The sequence below is a fragment of the Dermacentor andersoni genome, chromosome 10, assembly GCF_023375885.2.
Source record: "Dermacentor andersoni chromosome 10, qqDerAnde1_hic_scaffold, whole genome shotgun sequence".
Taxonomy (NCBI): domain Eukaryota; kingdom Metazoa; phylum Arthropoda; class Arachnida; order Ixodida; family Ixodidae; genus Dermacentor; species Dermacentor andersoni.
This window is the reverse complement of record NC_092823.1, coordinates 128,418,612-128,439,493: the sequence shown is the minus strand read 5'-3', so window position 1 is coordinate 128,439,493 and position 20,882 is coordinate 128,418,612. Positions and strand designations below refer to the sequence as shown.

Here is a 20,882-nt window from a genome sequence, read left to right as displayed (position 1 = left end):
GCTGCCGGATCAATCTTTTTAACAAAGTTTCTCATTCTTCATTCATTAGGCAAACGTCACTATAATACCAATAATGAAGCCTAAGTAAGTAATTATATAATCAATTATTCAAACGTCGCCATCGTGCGGCCACACGCGTTCGGAATGTCAGAGATGCATGTGGTGCAAGGTGAATGATTGGAAATGATGCTTACTCACTATCCGACAAGTTCCATTGGGGAGTTTCTGCCATAACAATTTTCATTCATCCCATCTGCAGTGCAGTAAACTATGTTTTAATTACAATAAAACTGAGCTGACTCCACTCGTGAAAAGCAGGAGTAGGCTAGTTTTATTTCAACTAATTCAGTAATATCATTTAAGACAGCTTTATCTAAGTAAACACAAAAGGTGAATGCTTGGGCAATCACTTTTATTCCTACATGTATATTCTACGCCTAGGCACAATTCTGGTGGCATGCTGATTTACGGCTGGCAGTCATTATCGTAAAGAGTAACACTGTCTCCCAGGCAGTATTGGTCGTATACGTCTTTGCATCTACCGGAAACGTTTTGCGGTGCTGTGCTCTGCGTCATTGCAAGGTAGCACTCTGAAAAAAGATAAAGAAGGCAAAAGGCATAAAGTTAGTTCATTTCATAGGTTCTTCTCGCGCTGTGTACTTAATGAGTGTGCCCTGAAATCGGTTGACTTTCTCAACTCTAGCTTACTGTGTTGGTAAGGGGACACAGCAAAATGAGAAGGCCACACAAACGATATCATCACTGTAGTCTAAGCTGCTAACTATAGTTCAGTGTTTTATAGCGTAAGCATTCTAGGGCTACATCATTCGAAAATTCGTGTCCTTACAATGGAAAAATTAAGCCTAATTAAGACTCCTGAACACTCATAAATTGTAAGAAAATCTAATAAAGATTAATTGTGATGAGACCAAGCATCATGTAGAATGAATAATTAAGAAATACAGGCTAATAAAAATGATTAGGTCAAATTAAATAACCTAGCCTAGAGTAGTTAGCGGAAATTATTCAAGCCTATTGAAATATAATTATGGGTACTTAGGATTATTTCAGTGCTCCGAACGGAGCTTGTGATTTACCTTCAAATAATAAAAAAAATATAACTGAGCCAAACACCGATTGGTTAATGTTAACTTGATTAGGGCTAATCAGGAATAAGTAAGGGTAATCAGGATTAATTACGAATGCACTACTTAAGCGCAATAAACTTTAATGATGTTAAAGATGATGAATTACTATTGCGTTGCTTAACCCTAATTCAGATTAGTCTCTATTCCATAAACTTCGCCCGAGATGATTAATTCCGACTAATTAGGTGCCCCAATTAAGTATTTGCGACATGCCGTTGCCATACTTGCCTCGACACAGTGAGTCGCGTTGTGCGTAACTCGGCCACCCAATCAATTATTCGTTACTGGCGCTCTTTGGCCGTTGTAGCCCTTGCGCCATAAAACACTATTAGTCATCAATTATTCTTTGCATGAGTGCGAGATGAGCGACTGAAAATAATGCTTACGCACTGTCTGACAAGCCCCACTGGGGAGTTTCTGCACTAATTCTAATGGCAAAGCTCAGTGTGGACGCACGTGTCCACTGCACTGTTCTGCTGTTGGCATGATACGAATAATTGGTTACATTTACTCGACTCATTAAAGCGCTAATGCGGTGGTGCGTCTTTGCCAGCGCCGATATTGCAACGATGTTGCGGAGCTCTTTGCCAAGAGACTGCACACCCGGAGCATGGATTTCGGCATGCCATCTACGTATGTGACATTTTCTTCGCTCCTCTATTTGATGAGCAACGTTATATAGCAAAGGCAGGCATGTTTCCACTCCTCCATGACAAGAAACAATGCGTAGCGTGCATGCACGACAGCTTAGGTGACACGCATTGCGGAATGGCTCTACTGGTCGCTGCTGTCATGCGCTTCAGCAATAATATTCCTTGTACATTGTTGAAACAGGTAAAAAAAGACCGCTTTCACGCGCAATAACTCGCTGTAGGCAGAGCTAATGAGTTGTGATTATGAAATACTTGCCGTGGTTTGTAGTATTCTCATTAACTCGGACCACGACAAAGCATGTGTGGTTGCTATCCATGGTGACAATCTTGTGATTCAGTTCAAGCTCCACTGTAGAGTGCACAAGAAAGAAGGGAAGAACAAATGTTAGTGTTTAATGGTTGTGTAAATTTAGAAAGCTTCGCTACTGTAACAAAATTTTGAGAAATGGCTATAGCTAAGTGCCACTACTGTAGTTTTGTCAATTTTTATTCAGAGTGCATGGTCGATGATCTAGCAAAAATAAATCCGCTTTTAGTCTTTGTCTCGCAGTGCTGTATCGTGGGCAGTTCAACAAGAGGTGTACGTCTTCGTCAGCGCGGCCACATTGTCACATCGGACAAGCAACGCGTAGATATCTGTACAAAAAGTGACACGTATAGGCAGGCGGCGTAAAAACGTTACGCAATTACTATTCTCAGTCAACTTTAGTGGAATGAAGTTTAATGTTAGGGTCTGTGAATAATAGGTATGAACACCGATTTTATATCAAACCGGGCTTTTCTAGTAAGTCGACAGTACACCTGTCTCAGCAACAGACGGACATCATTATGGGTAAAAAGATTTAATGCATTTTCATTTTCGAGCACCTGCTTTGTAGCAGCATTCGCTGCACTGTTTCCACGAATAAGGCAGTTTGCCGGTATCCAGTGATCCGCTCTAATATGATATCAAGCCCTGGATTCTCTACGTTCTTTGAGGCGTTCATATATTAAATGTGCATTCAAGGCACTTCGGTCTGGGCTCATTAGTGACGTGAGGGGCGGAGGAGGGTCTGTGAATCACCAAAAGTAAGCAACTTCTGTGTGATATCTACTGACGCTATGAAGCGCAAAGGGGGGGGGGGATAGCAAAGAGTTCGGTGATGGCAGAGGATGTCACTTACTAAATTATCTGGTTTTACCTGCCAAAACCACTATCTGATTATGAGGCACGCCGTAGTGGAGGACTCCGGAAATCTCGACCACCTGGGGTTCTTTAACGTGCACCTAAATCTAAGCACACGGGTGTTTTCGCATTTTGCCCCCATCGAAATGTGGCCGCCGTGGCCGGGATTCGATCCCGCGACCTCGTGCTCAGCAGCCCAACAGCATAGCCACTGAGCAACCACAGCGGGTCCGATGTCACTTTACATAATTTAAACGTTTGTTCTATCAGGCCCGGTATGACAAATTCGGATGCTGACGAAATTGCCACGACCCGCCTGTATACACATCAATATACGGTGGATGTAAGGAGTACATCAGGTGCAGTGCAAGCGCACGTGGGAAATCTTTGAGGAATTTTGCATATTCACAAGTGGCGACGCATGCGTCAGTTCTGCGTCCCTCACGCTATCAGCAAAAGAACTGGATTATCTCCGTGGATAACGCTTATCCTTGTTTTTCTGTTCTTTATGTCACCTTCAATGATGTCTTTATGTGCTGCTTTTGCAACTAAAGCATTTCGTTGTTAGCGCTCTGTTCTGTGCTCTTTACTCGCTCACGCTGTTTCTGTTTCTTTATTTTAAGGCTGAACCTGCCAGCCCCTTTGAACACACTGCGAAATCTATCGCAGTGATCGTCTACATAGACCAGCCTCAAGCAAGCTAACAAGCATATGTATGTGACTACGGTGTCAGATGTTCTCTGAATATCAAGGAAGACGGTGATTGTCAAACTTCCGCTGTTGCGTTCAGGCTTACGCTTGCGACAAGGTCCAGCGCAGCATCCATTGTGTAACGGAAAAAGTTGGGCTAGTTGGTATTGATGCAGTTGCTGTGACATAGTTGCTAGCGCGAACAAGACTAACGAAAAAAAGTGGGACAGGATGGAACGCTCTGTTCTGTCGCACCTTTTTTCCGTTAGTCTTGTTCGCGCTGGTAATTATGTCACAGCAAATGCATAGTGCAACACCGCTTTCTAAATTATGTCACATTGTTAGATAGCACTTTCGCGTTTTAACTTCACAACTGAAGTAGACTCTCCACCGTCTCCTCTATTACCTTACGTAAGCAGCTTGTGAGACTTACGGGTCGGAAGAAGTCTAGAGAAAGCCGGGCCTTACAAGGGTTAAGGATTGTGTTTACACGTACGACTTTCAATGAATCTGGAAGAGTCTCCTTTATCCATAATTATATAAGTTACTCTAAAAGCAGAATTTTGCCTGCTGGTTCGAAGTTTTTTAAGACCACACATGTAACGCCATCTGGGCCGGCAGCAGTCTTTGTATGGCATGAGGCAGTTGCACAGTTGAACTCATCTAAAATAGACCTGCAAACTGGGTATGTCCTGATAAAAAATATGCACGAACTCTCTGATTTCCGAGATCTACAAAAGAATTTGATTATAAGAGATTTGTACACCGGGTCTGGCTAGCAGCTTACAAAATCATTTACCCTTGCAACACATAATCACATCCATATAACCCAGTCGCGAGAGGACAACATATTGTTCAGCTTAATTATAATGTTTTATAAGTGACATATAGCAATGTCCACCGACGTTCACTTTTCAGAAGTAAGAAATAGCTGCACTTGTTTTTTCATGAGCTTATTCTTTTTAGATAAAATGTCGCCTGTTTTACCATAGGACTAACCCGTATTTGCTTGATAATCACTTGGATATACATTGAAGAAAAAAAAACTGCTTTTACACATATCATAGACGAGACGCCCAAAAAGCTCGCACGAGCAGTTCTGGAGGCGAAACTGCGTGTTCGCATTCGTTCTTGTATTCCGCTCCGTAGCGAAACCAAAAAATTAGAACTGGAGCGTAATTATCTCGGCAGCTTCGCCGGGCGTAACCTGCCTTCTTTGTCGACTGGCCGACACCCTGAGAGTATCGGAAGGCAGGCCAGTCAAGCATCAGGAAAGGGCGAAGTTTTTCCTGAATCCGCATTAGGAGTGTGTTCTCGTTGACGTAATCTTGTTTCCGCAACAGGGCAACGTGATTGCTCCATGTGAGCTGTGCTTTCTTTGTAGAGGGCGCGAGTGGGGAGACGGATCACTCGAATGTACAGTTTGCTGTTACAAGTTGCTTCTGTACTGGAGAAGAACGAGCAGTAGGCACTGCTTTGAGGAAGACGATGACGACTAGTTTGGTGGAAGCCGTGTGCCTGGATTGCCTGAGCTATGCGACCTCTCACTGTGAGCTGTGTGACGCTCTGAGAGCTTCACTAATTACTCCAGAACACATCTCGACACTTGTGCTTGTTTTTGGTCATTTGATTGCGAGTTTAGATATCGTTACGGTATTCAGTGTCGCAAAAAACTAGGATGGGCATCGAGTTATTTTCTCACAGGTGGAACTTTTTCTCCCCGCCCCAAATGGTCCTAAGTATGTTATAAACAAGCCTCCCCTTCGCGTCTTCCTTCCAGCACCTTTTTCAGCAGCGTAGAAACTCGATCTTGTGGTTTTACCGGCCACAACCCTGATAAAACCCTAATCTGGTGATGAGGCATGCCATAGTGGAAGGCTCCAAAATTATTTCCGTCAACTAGGATAGTTTAACGTGCGTCCAGGCATAGTAGACGCGCTTTTTTTTGCATTCTACACTTAGTGTTATGCGGCCGCATCGACAAGCGTTGCACTCTCAATTTCGAGCTCAGCAACGCAACGCCATAGTCAATAGGCTGCTACAATGGCGTTACTAAGCCACACCATGTCAAGCACATTACGGGTAGATGTAGCCGTCGTATCTCGAAATTAATGGAGCTTGGTGAGCCAAAGTTTAACTGCAGCTAGGTACGGCCCTGAAATGATTACGTCAGAGTTCCTTATATTGTGTCGCGATGTCTACTGCAGTTCGACTACATGTGCTGTAATACGCGCCGAAGAGTGGAGGGCTTCGATTGGCAGAAATAACAAAAATAAACAATCAGTAGAGGATTGTATAAAGTTAGGATAAAGCATCCGAATTTTTAGAAAGCAGCCTTAGTCGTATTAGTGCTTATTGACAAAAGAAAAGTCCGTGTGCATGGCCATCAAAAAGTGTTTTTCGTTTATACAGCTGAACGGTTCGAGCTGTTGAGGTTATCGCGGATGAAGAGGTTGTGCTGCAGGGCGACTCCATATTGCAAATTATGCTGGAATTTCTTCGCTCTGGCACCACCCAAGGGAAGTAGAGTTTGGAAACCGTCAAGACGCATGCAAGGGAGACTAACGGTGAGGACTTATTTGAACAAAAGTGCACCATCCATGGGGCACCATTCATCCATTCTCTTCCACTCTTCCAGACGGATGACCATTGACACTTTAGCTCTGTGTCGCTCATGAACTTAAGGAGAAGGTGTACCACGTATGAAAATATGGTATTCCAGCTCAAGAATAGGAGTAACAGTACTGTAATTAGTTGTTTTATTCTGTGACGACGAGTTATTAAGATGGCAAGGAAAGATAAAAAGAATCCCCGAGAAGTTAGTAGAGAATCTGTCGTAGCAGTGTTTGGGCATTTTAACAAGTGACCTTATGTTCCGGCGCACATGACAGGAAGAGAGGAAGCTAGACTAATTACAACAGAGTTCGTAAATTTGAAGTTGGCTAGGTTCGCTTGAGCTTGAATTCATACAAAAAGCAGCGTGTCCATGCACAGTAAACTACCCACGTACTGAAATGAGTGGTCCTTGATACTGTTTTTAAAAACACGCTTGATTTATCAAAGCACAAGTCAGCCTTAATATCTCTCATGAGCATAGGTTGCAATCAACATCATATTATGGGCGCTAGTATGAGCTATGAGAGGCGCCGTTGAGCAGGGCTCGGCGATAGTTTCAGCTCGTGTGGGAATTTTAAGGGGAAATTAACGTGTACAGAAGCATTTCTGCATTTCGCTTTCATGGGTATGCGGCCGTGGCCGACAAAAATTGCGTGTGTCGTCAATCCTGCGTCGCTGTACTCGGTAAAAAAAATGTGCCAGCAACTGAACCACTGCCGCAGGCGAGTGTAGGTCGGATGTTCTAAACCGATGTATTGCAGTGTTGAAATGTCGAGTAGAATCGCTCTTTGTTTCATTTATTAATGTGAAGCAATGAACAAACCCCCTTTTGCAAACTGTGGCTGCTGCTAGGCGCTGCTGCTGTCTGGTAGAATAGCTCATACAGAGGACACCAGCCATATGATAAACTGGCCTATATGTAGCCCCAACTCTTACAACTCCTATAGATGTGCCGGTGACCGGCTTTGTTCTCTAAATGATTTCTGAGTGATACAACGAATAGTACCTACAAATATTCTCAACACCTCAATCATACGCCTTCGAGCGCAGAATTGAAACTTCCTTTAGCTTATTTCCCGAGTTACATCGCACCTGATCTGTCAGTTTCTCGCCTGATTAAGTGGGCGAGAATGCAAGATAAAGGCGATACGGGAAAAGTAAAGTGTGCCGATCCTGGATGCATTGTCTCCGCAAAGTTGGCCGATCCAGGAAACAGTCTAATCAGCGGTCGCGTAAATTACGCGGTAGGAGTCTGCGCGTCTATTCGTCTTGCCGAAGAGGCAGGCAGTCGCTACGCTGCAATACGCTGTACCGAAGATGAACAGTCGTTTAATAGTGTGGTCTGCTGGGCCAGTTGGTGGTGATGACAGTAGAGGGAATTGCAGGCGCGTCTGTACTTGCTGGAACCCCGTACACTGCCATGAACAGTTGAGCAACGTTAACCACTTCACGAATGGTTCGCTTCACATAAGTATTAAGGGGTGCGTTATTTCTGCATATTGTTATGTTTTAGAGCACAGCTCTTTGGCGCCCATTCGAGCGGCAAGCGTTGACGTCACTTGTAATCGAGCGATGGAGCACAGCGGAAGATGAGACCGAACATGGTGCGCAGCGGGGGATAATAAAAAAGTCGCAGTTTCGCCCCAAAGGCGAAGCATCGATTGTGATAGCAAATTAGTGGACAGCTATACGAAGTAAGGACAGTATATTTATCGGCCATGCAAGCTTGCAAACATTCTCAACTAACTAAATTAACAAGCATGGTGTCACGCGCGCACAAGCCAACATGAACAGATCTCACTCGATCACAGCGGAAACTTGCTGTCAAAAGGCTGCAGTGAGGAAACACGGCAGCAGCAGCGAGCTTGTTGACCTTCGTTCAGCCGCTCGCATCATCGCAAAGTACGCCTCGCAGGCCCGTCGCAGATGGCTTTCAAGATAGAGAGACCTGGCCAGGCACGCGCGGCCGCTCGGGCCGCCCGGAGTAAAGCGCGCCAGACACCCTCACCTGGAAGCCCTGCGCGCGACTGAAGGCGGCGCGCTTCCTCCCCGCTTTCCGCCGTTGCGTTCGCGAGATTGCAGTTATTGCAGTTATTGCAGTTTTTCAATCTGATAACTAAAACAGAGGAATATTATTATTGGGCCAGAGATGTTTCTATTAGGCATAAAAAAATCTTACTTGGGTCTTCCTGGTAGATCACCGCATTTGGCTCCGTGTGGCTACCAGTTGTATTAGCGGTCATGTTCACTTTGTAGCTGAAGCTGCAAAATACAAGGAAACATGGTAAGAAAATTCGTAAATGTAAAGCTGTTTACTTGTCCGGCGAGGTAGCCTCTGATTTTATAGTCTTTGACGTTGAGCATAATTGATGCAACCACGCAGATGATACCAGCGTGAGGACGTTTAGATCATTAGTTTTTGTTGTGTTCATTACTACACTTGGAGTGCAACTTGGTGCATTTAATTCCATTTGCCCATACTCTGTGGTTGATTATGAGTTCCGGGCAAGAAACGTATTGTTTCTATGTTTGTTACGCTCTTTACGAAACGCTGAAACATTAGATAAACAAAAAGTGACTTCTCTCTTGAACAAATGAGTTGTTGGGGCTGTGCAGTGAAAGCACCACATCTCACTTCAGATGCGCGGAGTCCGAGTGAACCATTTGCAGCGTTACGAACACAGCACACTGAATCCCGTTCATCTGGTAGGCGTACTAGAAACGTGGCTATGATTGCAGAGCATTCAGAATTTAGACAAGTGCTTTGTCTCGTTCTGTACTGCACCGAGCCTGCAACATTATGTGTTATCTTCGCAGATAGCCTTGGTCAAATTCGTGCAGTGCGATGAATTGGGAGGGCACTGTATGTATTAAAAAAATAACTAACAATAGTTTCTTCTGATTAGAATTTGATAAACTCTAGCCAGTCGCAAAACACCATGATGTCAATAAATACATTACAATGTCGTATGTTTTCAATTCATTTCTTGTGCTACCACCTTTATAGCCCACAGCATTACGAAATTGTGCATGAAATAGAAAGCGAGTGCTGAACATAATCTAAAGAGCGAGAGATGATTAAAACAATAGAATAATACGCGAAGAAACCACTGAAATATTTGGCCAGCCACAAACAAACATGGACATTGTATAATTACAAGAAGTCAAGGGAACTAGCAGAAAAATGATTTACACTCTGTAACTTAGTAACACACAGAGCAGGCAGTGCCTATATTGTGTCAGTTTTATTTGACAGTTGGTGAATGGCGCTTATAATGATTCTGAATCAGAAAAAGAAGCTGTTGCTACTATACGGGCGTTCCAGATTAATGCTACAAGAGGAGAAAAGGAATGATTCACGCATAGTGGGTGACGGCTTTTTGCTTACGACGGCGGTAATACGGCTAATGCGACTGAGCACGCTAACTGATGCTTGAAACAATGCATATTTTGAACGTGATTGCTAAAAGAAAATGTGAAGAACGGCGAGAAGGTGAAATGACGTGGTGAGATGCGGCTTTGTGGAGCGAGAACATGTGACTGTCTATATCTGTGACGCTGCCGTGTCATTGTTTATTGGAGTCAATAAATCGAACAGCGTCTTTTTTTTTCTCAGCTTCTAAGTGTTTGGTCAGATTTCATTGAAAGAGGTGCGACGTGAAAGAAACGCAGTAAACTTTCGATCCGACGTAGCAGTCATGGGTTGGCTTATGTATATCAGGCTATGGGGATCTTAAAACGTCTGTCGAGGCTTCGTAACACATGTGCCAAAAGTATTTCGATATCTGGAAAGCCATTACAGTGTGCAGGTAAATTGCAAGCATTATTCTTTCGTCGTGTTGCTTAATATTGAAACAACCACTATCACGACGTGGCCGCCAGCACGTTCCAAACGACATCTTGAAAAACGGTTGTCACTGTTTTGGAATCACTTGTAATGTGCAGTAATGTTTCCAATACCCCATAATGTGACTCTTTATTGTAGTACACTGAAGTCAAATATATACATATGAACTTTGGTATTACGAATAATGAGGCTGACCCGGTGTTACACGTATTTCATCACAATGCTCTTTCCAGCAATCTACATTAGCTTACACTTAGGTAGGCTTAGAACCATGCGTCATTTACTGCACCACACAGCAGTCTTAACGCTGTGGCTGTAGCCTCATACATACGCGTGGGCGTATAACAGGAGTTGACATAGCTATTGACAGTATGTCAAACTTAATATTTTAAAATTACTTGGCAATTCTTTCTGCACCATGATTGACTCCAGAAGGTATACTAGATTGTGGAGCAAATATAGTGGTTTGCCGAAGTAAATTACTTGCGGTATTTTTGCCAAGTGATCTAGGCAACGCATTAGGCTGCAGTGAAAACCGCGGGATAATTGTTAGATGGAAGCAGAGTAGGTATTTACACGATGTATTTACCAGAGGTAGCAAGCACTGACCAACACAGAAGCCAGCCAACATCAATCACGGCACTTCGCTGTCCTGAGAACAGCCAGATGCCGCTTATGGGCACGCCCCAACAAATTCAAGTGTCGACATCATCTTCGAATAGCACGTAGTAATATCTTCAAAATCCACGCTTAGTTGCGGAAAAGAGTGGTGGGCTTCGGTGATTTCCCCTACCATGGACACATTGACTGCTACAACAGTGTGCTCTTACAATATCTCTCTCGCGTGCTTTTTTTTTTTTTTCGAGCATTACCACTGTCTCCCCAAAACAACTTCTTTACAGTGCGCAACCTATTGCTTACTCTTAGTATTGCTTTGTGTGTCCATTCACAGACGCCACTATCGAGGGGCGTGCGAGTGTGTGTCTGAATCATAAAGTCTTGCACAAATTATCACGCGCACATAATTTTCAATATCCTACTGATTAGCGCGCCCGGCTCCCAACTGCACATTGCCAAAAGGGTTTCCGTTTCGCCACAAGCGTTTCTAGTGGACGAAGTTTTCTTTTTGTATGTCTCGTGGTGGGAATTTAACTGAGGAGATAGTTTGGCGAAAACGACAAAGCGTTGTAACGAAAAGGACGGACGGGCCGCCGCAGCAGAGTCCCGATCACGATATGAAAGGCTGCTTCAGTAACAGTTTATTGAATAAGCTAGGGAAGGGCACGTTTCTTATTTCTGCAGTTTACAAAGAACACTGTAGTACCTTGGACTACTGTAATTTCTTATTTCAAAATGGGAAGATTGGATCTCTTTTTCCAATTTAATAAACGGTCGCCGAATTCTAAAAGTACTGCGGGAATTAAACGCAGGATCTGCCCTGGACAAATCGATAGGGCACCTCAGTAGGATAGTGCTTATACCCAACCGTAGTTGAAGACCCTATTAAGTGAGAAGTAACCGTAAAGTTAATTTCAATTTTAAGCGTACCTAACATTGAAATTGAAAAAAAGAAAACATTCGAACAAGTTGAGTAACACGTTCTGGGGACACTTCGTAAACTATTCACATTGCAGTTGCTCGTAGAAGTAAAATGTTACGTAAAATAGGCACCAGACACTGTAGGCGATTAGGCGAAGCAGCTAATGACGACGAGCGTTCATAGCCCAGTCAGTCTAAACATATAACCAAAAATCGCTTATTCAAACATTATAAATGAAATACAAATATGTTGGTATTTCTATCTAATTTATTCAATATTAGCATTAGCGCGACAAATATGTGCGTGTCGGCATGGAGACCGCAAGATGGCTGCAGATGTATTGACGAAGTAATACACTGCATCAACTAAAGGAAGAATGGCGCGAAGAAGCATAGGACAGAGCCCAGTACGTACTGCACTCTGTCCTTCTTTTTTGCCATTCATGTGTTTTTTGAGTGACGTTAGCTGTTCAGTATGAAGCAACTAGTCAACAAAAGAATAATTCCGCAAATTTATCTCGGACGGGAGTCTCTAAACATAGGCATGGCTGTCCTTATTTCTTGTTGCAAATATATTTAAATTCTTGTCAGTCCGCGTTGTTGATATGCAAAAGAAGGGTATAGGCTTGGGCTGGTTGGTAATACATAGTTACATTAGAAGCATAGCGCGGGAAGGACGATAGACAAAGACTAGACAGGACAAGCGCTTGTCCTGTCTAATCTTTGTCTATCGTCCTTCTCGCGCTATGCTGTTAGTGTAACTTTGTAAGCAAAAGCCAGCAAAGCCTTCGGCCTGCGAAAATCAGCCTTGAGGAAATGGGAGAGAGAGAGAGAGAGAGAGAGAGCTGTATTTGAAAGAAGACAGAGATGCCGGCCTGACCTAACGCGCTCTAGCCTGCTACTCTCCACAGTGGGAGGGGGAACGGGGACATAAAGGTGTGATGGGGGATGATGATAATGACATAGAAAGAGGGATGCTCAACGGTAAAAGCAAGTTCAACATTCTGATTATAAACATTCAGAAATCTCATCCATGAAGCCGCTATCTGGTTCCGTATCTAGTCTGTAGTCACTAGTTCAAGTGAACCTAAAGATAAAGGCGCTAAGACGAAGCTGGTGTGTGTGCCTCCCCTGCGTGAGCAGTACAAGCGCCAAACAGAAGCTTAACAGCATTTAAAGAGCTGCGATAAGCGTCTCCAGCACGGCGAGCATCTGCAGCGTATACTTTTAGCGGCCGGATTCTGGATATCACCGAGAATCACGCCCACTGAATCTACCAGGTGCTTCAGTATATTGTGAACGCTATCCTTCTCATTGTGTCCATCTCATGGCTTGCCCGTAGTGCCACCGGTTTCATTGGCCCTATCATTCTTGGCTTCGTGGCGCGGAGGACCACTAGGGCATGATGTCATGGCCGTGTTTCTAGAGGGCAACAAAGGCCATTTTGTGCCTTTGTCAGCCGGTGCAGGTGAATATTCGCCGCGTGCTCTCATCGACCTTGAAATCGCAGTAGAGGAAGTGAAAAATTCCGAGAATTGTACGAGCGGGCTGTTCAACTTGACGCAACACGAGAGAGCGCACCCCTTGAACTTCCAAAGGCTAGAAACAATTCGAGCGAATTAATATATCTTAAAATGTAGACAGTGAAATATAATTGCTCATTGGACCTCCTGTGATGGAACTATTCAGTCCTACCTTTATTTTAAAGTAATATGAAAGGCGAGAGATGAATCATTAAAGGGACCCTAAGGGAAACATCGACCAGTTTAGACTGATTGCGTAAATGTATTCTTTGGAAACTGAACTTTTCATAATTTTGTCATAATAGGTTATTAGGTTACAAAAATGATGGTGAGGCTTTCACTCTTTTAATTTTTGAAAGCAACCTCCGCGCTATACAAGTTCAACCTCCGCGCTCCCATGGTGACGTCACAAATATTCATGTTTGCTAACTTTCTCCTTTTTTTTCAAATTTGGGCCGTAGTGGACCTTTGGAATACAATGTAGTCCATCATTCTTGGCATTGTAGAAGAGGAATTTCCTCACACGGATTACATTACGTCTGTCTTCAGTCTCCCGTAAAATGTTTGTACAGAAGATACGCGCGGTGTACAGTATTGAAGCATTGCTTGTTTTTAGATAATAATCAGTCCCAATATAAAACAAATATGAATCACATTTAGCGATACAGAGTGATAATTTTTCTAAAACAAACCTATTTCTTTCCTAAGGTAACTGCGGCTAGGTTGTGAAATCTTGTTATGGTTGTGCCTGCATTTAGGGGTGACACAGAAATAGAAAGAAAAGGTGAAACGGAGTCGGGGCAAGCTTTCTGTGCTCTGGTACGAAATATTCTTAATACTTACTATGTCCCGTTTTGCATTCTTGCTTTTAGCGTATATTGAGATATCCCTGTTTCCAGTTCTTGCTCTTTTGTGGCTGAGAGGCAGCGGAACGTAGTGTTAGTCTTGTAGTTTCTTTGCTTAACGAAAAGCGGCCCCATCACAGATTGCATCTGAAAACGAAAAATTCGCGAATAAGTCTCAAATCAGATGAGCTCAAGGACATGTGATATGCAGGAAGATTTATTTTGAGACACGTGCTTATAAAATATTGGCCTCTTCGGAGAGTTCGTAGTGCAGATAGGGAACTTACGTTTAAAATTTCCACTAGAAAGCAATAAAATAAATTCCGAAATTTTTAAAGGCCGCTTCGCATTCGACCGCTAACGCTAGAGTACTAGGCAGGGTCCGCGAGAAAAAAAAATGGACACAAAGACCGCGCTCTGACACGGTGACTACGTCGCGCTAATCCCTTTTATAAAAAAGATCAGCGGTCACTGTTTAGTATACGATAGTGTAGGTCAAGTATAGTGCCACTGCTGCGTGCTGACATTCATTTCATGAATTAAAATCGAGGATAGATCATGTGGAGCATTCGATAAATACACAAGAATAAAAATAGGAGCATTTGCCTGGTAAGCAGATGGCTAAGACGTGCATCTCCTGTCAGAGGTAATTGGTATTTTGTCTTATGTAGTGCTGACCACCAAGAAAATGGGTAACCATGGTTCGCCAGGACCATGCAGATGAATCTGCTGGAGCTCCCGTGTTCTACGACGTACCGCAGAAGGAAAACTGTGTTAGTCTGCAGACGAACAGGTAAAGAGATGCGGGCACTAGGGGTGAGTCTGCCGCTAGCTGTCTTTTTCTGTACACGCCGATGCATTTTCGTTGTGACAGTTAAGCTATGCCTACAGTTGCAACATTTTTGAAGATGTGCTTAGCACAATATATTTAAGCTAGGCAAAGAAACATAGAAATTTTGGATTGCTCGTATATTCGTATTATTCTGCAGCAAATACAAACGTTATCAGGTAGTACTAATGCCAAGAACTTGCCTCGCCCCTGACGCCGAGCTGGCCAACTTTTTTTTGCCGCAGCGAATAAATACAAAGCCCAAGTTTACACTGCATCTCACAGAGGCGAATGCCTCGAACGACCACATTTAGGCGGTTTTTCGATTTCTGCATTACGGTGCAATGAGCGTCGTAATGCATGGTGCAAGATGCAACATGCAACAGATGCAACAGATGCAACATGCAAGATGGAGCATGTTTTATAAGAATTTGAAGACATCTGCCCAGCGGTCGGTTGAGGCACCACTGGCCTCCTTGAAGCCCTTGGGTTCAGCGAGAACAGGGTAAAAGTAAAAATGTCCGCAATAGAGATTAGTAAGAGATGATTGCAAGATTGGTGGGAGGAAAGCAGGGAAACGACAAAAAAACGGAGACGTACAAAAGCAAAGTTCGCATAGGGGATCAGAAGATTTGGCTGCGGGAGTTCATAGTGTTCTTTCTTTTTTTCTTTCTTAACTTAGGTAGGGCATTAGTCAGTATAATAGCGAGAGCTTGGTGGCGCAACCCACCACCCCTTTCCAAATGAGGCGCTCATAACATCCATCGAACCATGCATCCTTAGTTTCGTTGGCCATCGAAGTGTTCGAAATAAGAACCGCTCTTGGAAACTCCGCGAAGTTATCCAAATACACTGTCGTCAAAGCTGCCTGAGGCTAAGCGAAAGCAGTTTGACACGCTTAATTTCTACGAACAAAGAGAATTCTAAAACAGCAACGCCACATTCAATTAAATGGGGGCGACTGGGACCAGCGGCAATGTTGACACGCTAAGCCGATAACGTTATATCTGGAAAATGGCGTGCGTACGGTGAACGTTATGGGTCGTTTAGCGCTCCGCCCATGCGCTTGCTTTTCTGCGAGACCCGCTAGGACACAACATGCTATACTAAGAGTGTCTCTTATGGCCCCGTTATGTGATGCTTAACTCCTACGGAAGGGCGCCCCGGGATTCGGCTCTTGAAAACAAAAGAAACTACTTTCATTCAATCTTTTTGCAATCGTTATTCGTATTCCGGACGAGCTCACCACCAACTTAAAGATAAAATTTAATTATGGGGTCTTACGTGCCAAAACTACGATCTGATTGGGAAGTGCGCCGTAGTTGGGGACTCCGGAAGTTTGGACCACCTGGGGTTCTTTAACGAGAACCAAAATCTAAGTACCCGGGAGTTTTAGCACTTAGCCCCCATCGAAATGTGGCCGCCGTGGCCGGGATTCGATCCCGCGACCTCGCGCTTAGCAGCTCAACACCATAGGCACTAAGCAACCACAGGGGATCTATAGTAAGTTTTGACTAACGCTGATGCGCCAGAGACTGTGATAATCATAGATTGTATTAGAGAAGATAATGTGTGTAGTTAGTCGATAAAGTTAGCAGCAAGTGAATAATGCGTGAACTTTTCAGTAGTTCTATAGTGGTGGTCAATGTCCCTGAGTGAGAAAAAAGAACAAGTTACTCCTCGGCAAAGGGAATGTGGCAGGGAGATTACATTTATTAGCACAGACTGGCAAGATGACCAGGACCGAAGGCCAAGGTCGAAACGATCGCAGCGTGCTAGCCGAAATTGACCTCGTCGTCTCTGTCGATGTACAAAGCACCCGTCAACTACCCCCGGCGGCAAAACACCTCCCAGTGCCCTTCTGTGACGAAGATCGAGCAGCGGCGTAGTGTGGGGCGTCGTCCCCTACATGACGCATGACGATGTGGAGGCCAGGAGGATACCTCATATGTCTTGTGACTTGACTCAAGACGCGGCTAGGGTCGTGATAGCATGGGAGGAGTTATGTCCAAACAAAATGTAGAAACGAGGGTATCTGGTTGTGTCATGTCGGGAAGAGTTATACGCGAATGTAACGAAAGGTAATGAGGCGTCCCACTCCCGATGATCGTCAGACAAATACATGGGAAGCTTGGCTGTGAGCGTACGGTTCAGACGTACCGCACTCCATTGGATTGGGGATATACGCTGTGGTGAACTTCTGGCGTGTCGAGCACGAGCACAAGTGTTCGCCGCCAACTTTCGAAAGAAACCAGCGGCCCCGATCAGTGATGAGCTCACGAGAGGCGTCGTGATGTAGAAGGAGGTCGTCGAGACAAAAAAGTTTGTGACATTTGTGGCACTGCTGGTCGGTATAGTCCGCATGATCGCGTACCGCCTGGAGTAATCTGTGGCAACGGTAACTTATTTGTTTCCGCACGTGGGTACAGGGAAAGGTACCAGCAAGTCTTCTGTAACACGAGAGAAGGGGTTGGTAGGGAAAGCAATGGGTTGAAGGGGAACGGCTGGGAGCAAAGAAGGCATCTTGCGACGTTGGCAAAATTCACAAGAGGCAACACAGCGTCGGACGGATTCATATAAATCTCGCTCTGAAAATGGCGTAAGCGTTGGTAAGGTTTCAAATACAGTTAGCGCGCTTTCGCGGGTGCAATAAGTTCGCATCAATATGGTGAAATCGGTTACGGTATAAATCGTTAACAATACGCGAGTGGCAATAATGAGCAACCGGATGTTCGAAGTCAGCCATTTCTCTGCAGAAAGCTTGGGGGGGGGGGGGGGGGGCGTGATAATTTGTAAATTGAAGTCTTGAACAGCGAGCTACTTGCAGCCAGTCTTGAGATAGACGCTGCCAACATGTGCAGTCCAATTTTCGGTGTACCACTTACTTATATAAGCAGACATTTCATCCGTTACGAGTCACAAGAGGCTAAAACGACGTTTTTTAGGCATTCGGGTTACATTATTATGTACTTTACCACTAACATTATTTCATTTAACATTATTTCATTTAATTTCTTGTAGCCCCAGTGCCTTACAGCTTTACAGAGGGGGGTTGGCAAGTTATACAATCCAGTCTAGTGCACGCAACACGCTGCAAACTTTTGAACTATGAAACTAAAAATATAGAACAAAGTTCAAGAAAAGTGTACCATTCAAAAACCTAGGCAAACCAAAAGTGTATCGTAGAAAACAATGGGAAATCAGGAATAACAACATGGATGATATAATCGTTTTACACATAATACAACAGAACAGACTGAGGTTGGAAAAAAAGAAAAAAAAGGAAGGTTAACTCATGAACTATGATCGTCAACCATGGGAAACTACCAATTAGAATATGTTATTCAAAACTAAGAATATTTGTTGGAGTTCCCCTAAACGTCGATGAATCAGTGATGCTTACGATGCTATTGTCGAGGTCATTCCTTTCACGGCAAGTCTTCGAAACAAATGTATTAAAATGTTTCCCAGTTCTACTTAGAAAAATATGAACTTCATAAAAGAATTAATGGAACAGCTCAGCAGACGTTCTTTTTACATGAGCCTCCTGCCGTGTGACTTTTTAGATATTTTGGTAATTGGCGTAAAAGGCACATCAAGAATTATTTCGGAAGTAGTAAACTAATCTATAATTTGTGCATTCATGTTACATGAATAATTTGCGGCTTTCCAGGTTCGCACTACACTCTGGTGAACGGCTGCCCTCTCATGAATCTTCCTTAACCTCACGGGCTTCTGCAGAACCTGTGCTGCCATAATTTGTATAACAAGAGGTTACAGCTGTCTTCTTTAAGTGCACAGTTTCTGGCAGACTGCGAGAACACTACGAATTCTTTATCGCAGTATTTAAAGCGTGGTGCTTCTGAGCTCTGCGACTTAGTGAACTTTCGCCTAATTCGCAAGTAATATCTAGTACTGGAAGTAGAATGGTGTACAGTCTGTGCCTAACCGAATATAAGGCGCCCTGACCTCTTCGTTGATTTGCGGCACGCATTGAGTGTACCGCATGGTGCGTACTCAAGCTTACGCGAGGAAGTTTTTTTTTTGCAACCATTGATGCATAGCGTGTGCGTGAACTCTTGAGATAACCTGTAACACTCGTGACAAATAAAAATGAATTAACAAGTGGTATTGGCAACCAAGACTGTCAATCAAAGGTACTGCCGCTTGCCAACGTTTCAGAAATGCATCGTGGGTATCAGTTTTGCCAACTCCAATCAACCAAATTTAAGCCGGCGACATTGCCGACCAGCACCATGTTTACGTTTCTGGAAGAAGTTCCAACAATAGATTAAACCAGTTTTGCAATAGGAGAGAATTTCCCAATTGGCCAATGGAAAAGTAGTTCGTTTTGATCTGCTACCTGACAAGATGTTCTATTTTACGCAGTTTAGACAGTTATGGGCAATGCGAAAACCCCTGCTATGAATACGCTCGCTTGCATAAGGTACACTAATGAAAAAAAAAAACATGTTCGAAAGATTTACACATTTTATAAAATTGCAGTAGGACAAACTCCTTGAAACAAACGCATTAAATAGAATCGTTAAGTATCATAAAGAAGTTTTCGCTTGCATGCATTCATAGAGACTAAACGCGCGGATAATTCTGACCGCAAAGAAAATTGAAGAATAAACAGCGCACGAGCAGTACTCAGCAGCATCCAACTCTATAATGCGCAGTGACTAAAATGCACCCCGTATTTACCCATACACACCCTGTACCACTTTTATTCTGCTCAAAGCGCAAGTTATCCGCATTTTAGTACACCATTTTTATGCTTCACACAAATATACAGCAGCTACTAAGGCTAAAAGAACAAGAGAACTGCACTTAGGATCAAAGACACCTATGTAAACAGTCGGAAATCAAAGACACTTACAATAGAAAGCTTCTGCTCGTCGTAGTGTGTTGGGTCTTCTGCGTAGTCAATTTTGCCTTCACCAGTAGCACTTGCTACGGCGAGCATGCAGAGAAAGAGTGGAAGAGCAAACATGATGCTACTTGCGTCTTCAACACAGCCGTGCGGAATGCTCCTGCTTTTAGGAAGGCCCTTTTTATACAGAATTAGTTGAATACACAAGCGACGTATGCACTGACGTATCAGTAACATAAACAATGAACTAAAATACAGTAGCAAGAGCCGGATTTCATTTGTGCGGTTTTTTACGGTCGCATTCAAGGGCATTCAGCTAAATGTGATTGAGCGTCAAAAGGAAAACAATTCAGCTGCACATTATATTGTTTATATTTTTTTTTTCGAGACCTATAAAACTTTACCGACTATAGCTTACTGCTTGCTAATATTTGTTTCAATCTGGCAGGAAGCTGTTATTACGTAGAATTTTACAAAGAGGTAATTCGGTACTTAAGCGAAAATATGGCTGGCATTAATTTCATTGTGGTGCAAAATATTTGGGATAGCGCTTTGGCATGAGTATGTTTGCGTTTAATACAAGGAACTTCGCCGTTATTTACGCAATGTCAGAGCAAGCAAAAATGTACTTTTTGGTTGTTTTCAACAGGGTAGGCCATATATTCATTTAAATAAGTTCACGCCAGTTCTATCAATTCGTCAAAGCTAAACTTTTCCCTTCATAGTTGCTTTGGTATGCATGCCAAAGCTACAGTTATAGAATTATCGTAGAAAAAGCTTTACTGCGTGATAACTATATTGTTTGAATGAAGACACATACACATAACTTCGTTGTTGTTCTCGTCTTTTATTTGCCTCACTTCGTCACCATGGTGACCATAGCTTTGTGGTCCCTTGGATATCCTGCAATCGGTTGCACGTGCACACTAGCCACGTTCTTGCCGAATGCCACATCGATACGCGACCGGTGACGCGTGCTCGGCACGTTCAGTTCAGTGTGACACCTCGTTCTAAACCTTTCCAACATGAAGGAGATTAACTACTTTCCATCAGTTCAGGTTAGTTCTATGTTGATATCTCCCACAATGACGATTGACGAAGCGTCATTGAGAGTCACCCAACCAAGCATGCCCGTCAGGAATGTTTGGATG

The 20,882-nt window shown here is 43.5% G+C and overlaps 1 protein-coding gene across 1 annotated transcript; it reads right to left on the bottom strand.

Annotated features, from left to right (window-relative positions):
• Positions 1-395: 395 nt before the first annotated feature.
• Positions 396-19,875, bottom strand: LOC129380333 (uncharacterized). Its single transcript, XM_072284845.1, has 5 exons — positions 19,738-19,875; positions 14,025-14,173; positions 8,452-8,534; positions 2,058-2,150; positions 396-590 (listed from the first exon to the last, which is right to left on the bottom strand). The coding sequence occupies exons 1-5, from the start codon at positions 19,849-19,851 to the stop codon at positions 466-468; spliced, it is 564 nt and encodes a 187-aa protein (XP_072140946.1). The 5' UTR covers positions 19,852-19,875; the 3' UTR covers positions 396-465.
• Between the last annotated feature and the right edge of the window lie 1,007 nt (positions 19,876-20,882).